This window comes from Eucalyptus grandis, chromosome 1, assembly GCF_016545825.1.
Source record: "Eucalyptus grandis isolate ANBG69807.140 chromosome 1, ASM1654582v1, whole genome shotgun sequence".
Classification (NCBI taxonomy): Eukaryota; Viridiplantae; Streptophyta; class Magnoliopsida; order Myrtales; family Myrtaceae; genus Eucalyptus; species Eucalyptus grandis.
In genome coordinates, this window is record NC_052612.1 from 47,799,377 (window position 1) to 47,804,512 (window position 5,136).

A 5,136-nucleotide genomic window follows, 5' to 3' on the forward strand; every position below is an offset into this window, starting at 1 on the left:
TATCCGCGAATGTGATAATACTTCAAAAACCAAGATCGCAAAGTATTTGTATCTATCTATTGGAAAGCTTCTAAAATAACTTTACCAAAAAAATGGAAAAAGATTATAAGCAAATTAAATCCCCAGGGTAATCATTTGGGAGCTCTACGGTGTATTGCACACATGCAACCATTTACTTGGACCATTTCTTGACATAACAAGCACACGAACACACACCCGTTTGATTCGTGAGAGTTTCGCATGGAAATAATCATGGAAATGAATATGGTGCACGAAATGATATGGACTATCCAGTTTGTATTAGTTCTACATCCATGGTCGATTTTAGGATACAAGTGCATTAAACAGACATTAAAATTAGAAAGAACTCACATTTGCTTAGCATCACTGAGGAGCTTAGGAGTTACACCATTTTAATCACGGTAACATAAATATGTTCTTTATAAAAAAAAATTATACATAGAAAATTAGCCTCCTTTAATTAAGACCAGAACTGTTCCCAGTCCGACGAGAACAATTCGGTATCACTGGGTAGCATCTCCATGTCAATATTGCTTCCTAGTCCTCTTGCTTGCAAAGGAATTGTCCCATGGTCTTCAGAGACACCTGAACTATCTGGCGATGAGCTCGCTCTCTCCACAAAAGGAGGACTGCTCTGATGAGATGATGCCATTTCCTGATGATGCCGATGATGATCATCCTCCGATATGGTGCCTTGTTGAAATGTGTGGCTGCTTCTAATGATTTCTCACATCGGTCTCCGGTCGAATGACCTCAAGGTCTTTGTCTTCTTGTACACCCGGCACACACTGAATTCATGCCTCGGCTGCAATTATAGACACAAAAGAGAGACATCAGTCACATGTCGTTGCTCGATTTGTCTGTGTTCTTACGACAAGAAGAAATCAAAAGCGATGTCAATCTATTCCGCTGTGGCTCTATTTCATTTTGTTTCTTTGGGTTCAAGAATTGGTGTAGATCTATTTGCCTATAAAAGAGACTAGCTAAGTTTTAGATTGGAAACTCAATGCGATGGATTAAACTATTACTTTTGCTTCCGAGACGACATAGAACATGTAAAGACAAAGACGAACGAGAATATGTCTAGGTTGCTGCAAGCATTTGCACTTATGTTACTGGGATCTTCTTGTTTTAATTACTCTTAATACCATTGCAGTTACACCAGTACAGCATACCAATGTCCAGAACTAGATTACACATGAAACATGTGAAATCATGTTAAAATATTCCATACGTGTGTGACATAGATCATCCGACAATTTGTTCAATAAACATTGGATTAGGGCATTACTTACCGCCACTGGAATTTCTTGAGGAGAAGAAGCCGCTTCTTCAATGGCCTTGTACTCATTCATCTTCCATTCGGTTTTCATGCCATTCGGAGTCCGTCCTGTATAGAACACCATAGTTCTCTTCAGTCCAATAATGCGATTGCTCGAGTAGACAAAACCAGGAGAACCCGTAGCTTTCCAGTAGCCAGTGGTCGTGAGCCGCCTCGGCCTACCGCCATGGTACTCGCTATCTTGCATGGGGATGAAGAAGAACCATTGCTCTGGATCTGCGTGGCATAGATCTGCCGCAAATTCTGGATCCAAAAGAATTTTGTTCCATAATAGAATAGAAAGCATAGATCAAAGATCTGTATTTGGTGGAATTGTAACTGTTTTTAAAACGGTTCTAACACTTGGGCATGGGTTCAAAATTGTTCATGAAATTATGGACTTTGTGTACATAGTGGATGCATATGAACACTGCTTGGAAAATATAAATCATGAATTACGGAATGATATCTCCAATTGATACATGCTAAAATATAAGCTTGCTGCAAAAAAGTTGAATCCCATTGCATTAAACCTATTTATAAGAAAACCATACATATATATCAATAATTAGGGCCTAACAGGTACAACTTCCATATGAAATTCCCCAAGTTCTGATTGGTTCTTTTCTTTTCAGGCGGGGCAGAAAAAGTGAAGCCCATCAAACATTATCTGTCGTAATCTGTTCTCCCACATTCGTGATACTTAATAAGAAACAGTGTTGCGAAGGAGAATCCATTTTACAATTTGAAGATTGCAAGAAATATTGAAAGAGAAGCATCTCAGATCATTGTTTCACCAGAGTTGAAAGCGCAAATAGCAAATACATTTAGAAATTCCTAGTACGTGCAGGGGAAAAAATAGCTGGATCAATAACGAAAGTTCCGAGGCTAATTAAAAGAAAATCCCAATGCTTTGTTTTTCTCTCTCTCCAGGCATATCTCTTAATGGGAAAAGGCTTTGCAACATGGAAACAAGAGATGATCAAGAAGAAGAAGAAGAAGAAGAAGAAGAAGAAGAAGCAAGGATTGCTACGTACGGGGAAGGTCCCATGGATCGAACTCGTAGATATCCAGAACAGATATGACTCGTTGAATCTGCCCGAGTAGAGCCTCTCTAGTTGCCTCGAGCTTGTTTCGTAAATAGAACGAAACCAGCTCTTCTTCGGTCGGGAAGAACCGAAACCCTGGTGGCAAACCCTCCATCTCTCTCTCTCTCTCTCAAAACAGCTTGCTTTTGGCTTTTCTATCCTTTTGCTTTTGTTTGTAGTTGTATGCAAGAACGTGTTGAGCTCGTCACATATAAATAAGAGAGGAGAGAGCTTCTTCTTCTTTTTTTGGGGGGGGGGGAGGGGAGAGAGAGAGCTTCGATAGCAGCGAAATAAGAGAGAGACACCAGGGTTATGGTATAGTTTTCCCGGGTTGTATTTTGTCGTCATTGCAATGAAACTCAGGACCACCGCGTGCCTGCCTGTCTATATGACACGGACTATTATTCCGCGAGCACAATATCACAAATTGGATGGGAGAAGGGGGCGCTATATATAAACCGGATTAGGAGCCATGGGGTGGACACACTTATGCTAAAGGAACAACACTTACTCTAATATCATGTTAGAAAATCAAACTCAAAAGCTTAAACTTTTAGATGGATGGAAACCACATGTATATAAATAGCATATAAAATTTATTATCAAATCATGTGGGAGAAAATTTTAATAATTTTGACTCATGTAATGTTGTATCCTTCCCACATGGTGATCCAACGCTCACTATAAAATGAAATTATTGTGAAAAGAGATTTAGTGGATTTGATCTCTCCCTTGGGATTCTCACAGTGAAGTCATTGAGTTTCCACTATACCTCCTAATATAAACTAAACCTCCATCTCTCCCTCCCCCCTACCCTCTCTCGTCCCTCCCTGTCTCGCCTGCCTTGCCCGTGCTGCTAGCATCGCTCCCCCTCAACGTCCTTGAGCAATCTCAAAGCTAAACTTCGAGCGATCGCTCTACCGAGCTGTCGCCGTCGCCCTCGAGACCTCATATTTGTTCTACATGTCCTGCGTATGCATGCAGGCAGAAGTTTGGCGCATATCGAAGATGTTTTGGCCATATTCCCAAGTCTATTTACTTGTCTAACTCATTTAGACGTCTTAAATTCAACATCCGGTTTGTCTCTATGCTATATAATTTCAAACGTCGATCCACATCATTTCTTTCTGGGAATCCAGGTAATTTTCATCCATCAATCTAGAACCCTAATGGCATTTCTCTTCTTATCGTGACTTGACCTTTTCGCAATGTAGAAGAAGCTTTCCTTGGGCCTGACGGAATCACATTATCATTAAACCATCATATTATGTTACCTAAAATATATAGAAAATATTAATTTAAAAATAATTATACTCACTTTTTTTGTTACGAAGAAATTCACTCTGAATTGATAAAGTTCATATAAACTTCCCAACCACCAAAGGAAAGTTATTTTTATGTAATCTTGTAATCTACGCAATTTTTACTTAGTCAAGTAGCTGGTAAGTCACATTAGAATATTCCGTCAAGAATGTGGAAAGAACTCTTTGTATATGCACAAGGGGGACGTCAAAACCGGTTGCTCCTTTTCCACCTTGATTACTTATGAAAAAAAGGGGGTTAGTCAGTCAATCAAGAGATTCGTGAAAAAGTTTTTGAAACATGTCTTTTTATTTTTTTGCCGATTAAAATAGTATGAATTAGGGTCCAAATGAGGATAGTTTTGAGAACACATTACGTGATCGATACAACTAATTCATAAATAAAATTGAAACCGAAATTGATTGTGTCTAATTTGAAAAGTCATAAAGCAAGTTTGCAATTCATAGGACCTGAGTAAGTCCTTAAACTGCTCCCCATTTCAATGGAATCCCCTTCGGGTGGAAAGGGGTATTTCCCACAGGGCTCTCCGTCACAACCCCTCCCTCGCGGAGGGGCAAGGATCCCACCCTGGATTCCCGCGACGCCTCATCCCCGTGAAATACCGGGTCAAGGTACAGGAAATGAAAGGGGCTCCCCCCATAAATGGGGGGAGTGTGACGAACGAACAGTTGTATCTAATTTGAAAAGTCATAAAGCAAGTTTGCAAATCACTCTTCATATATTTATCTTATTTATTTTTCTTATGACACGGTTCCTAAACTCTTTGACTCGATTAATGCGCACTGACATACGCAAACCATCTACTATACATCCATAGGATTAGACTCCATTCATATGGGATGGTAGGAGATGCCCAAGATTATGCGCAGGATTGAATTGTATGACACTCAATCCTAAAATTTTGAGTTTTGTTAATGTAGTCCTAAATTTTTATGTGAAATTTCAAGATAATTATTCTGGCCAATTACCATTGTAAATCACTGACATGGCGATCTACGAGTTATCTACATCAACATGCTATATAGGACGGTCCAGCAATGACTTGATGCCGCATCAACAATTGGCGAGAAGACTATATTAGAAATCCGTGCAAAAGTGTGAATAACACTAGCAAAATTGAAATTTTTATGAGTAAATTGACGTCTGTATAGTAAATTTAAAATTAATTGGGTAATTATCTCTTATATAGTACTTTGGGATAGCTTCTCTTTCCTTAAATGATTTCAAAGAAAGAATTGCCTACTACTAAAGTATCTTAGCGAAGCCCAGGACCATAAAATGAGAGAGGGCCCACCTGGTTCAAAGGTGTGCGTAAGTCAAGTTTATATGTCTCTACGAGAGCTCGACTTAAATCATACTAGAAACGTCCCTCCCTCGCTCCCA

The 5,136-nt window shown here is 39.4% G+C and overlaps 1 protein-coding gene across 1 annotated transcript; it reads right to left on the bottom strand.

The window, feature by feature from the left end:
- Nucleotides 1–336: 336 nt before the first annotated feature.
- On the bottom strand, nucleotides 337–2,683 carry LOC104447510 (NAC domain-containing protein 90). The gene is made up of 3 exons (XM_039303551.1): nucleotides 2,380–2,683; nucleotides 1,317–1,606; nucleotides 337–826 (listed from the first exon to the last, which is right to left on the bottom strand). Exons 1-3 carry the CDS (start codon nucleotides 2,543–2,545, stop codon nucleotides 749–751), a joined length of 534 nt encoding a protein of 177 aa, XP_039159485.1. The 5' UTR covers nucleotides 2,546–2,683; the 3' UTR covers nucleotides 337–748.
- Nucleotides 2,684–5,136: the final 2,453 nt, after the last annotated feature.

Excerpts from the sequence above, each read along its gene's own strand:
- LOC104447510 (XM_039303551.1), bottom strand. The coding sequence starts at position 2,545 with ATGGAGGGTTTGCCACCAGGGTTTCGGTTCTTCCCGACCGAAGAAGAG. Across the intron at positions 1,607-2,379 it reads CGATCCATGGGACCTTCCCC|AATTTGCGGCAGATCTATGC; the intron begins GTACGTAGCAAT and ends TTTTGGATCCAG. Across the intron at positions 827-1,316 it reads CTCAAGAAATTCCAGTGGCG|CCGAGGCATGAATTCAGTGT; the intron begins GTAAGTAATGCC and ends CTATAATTGCAG.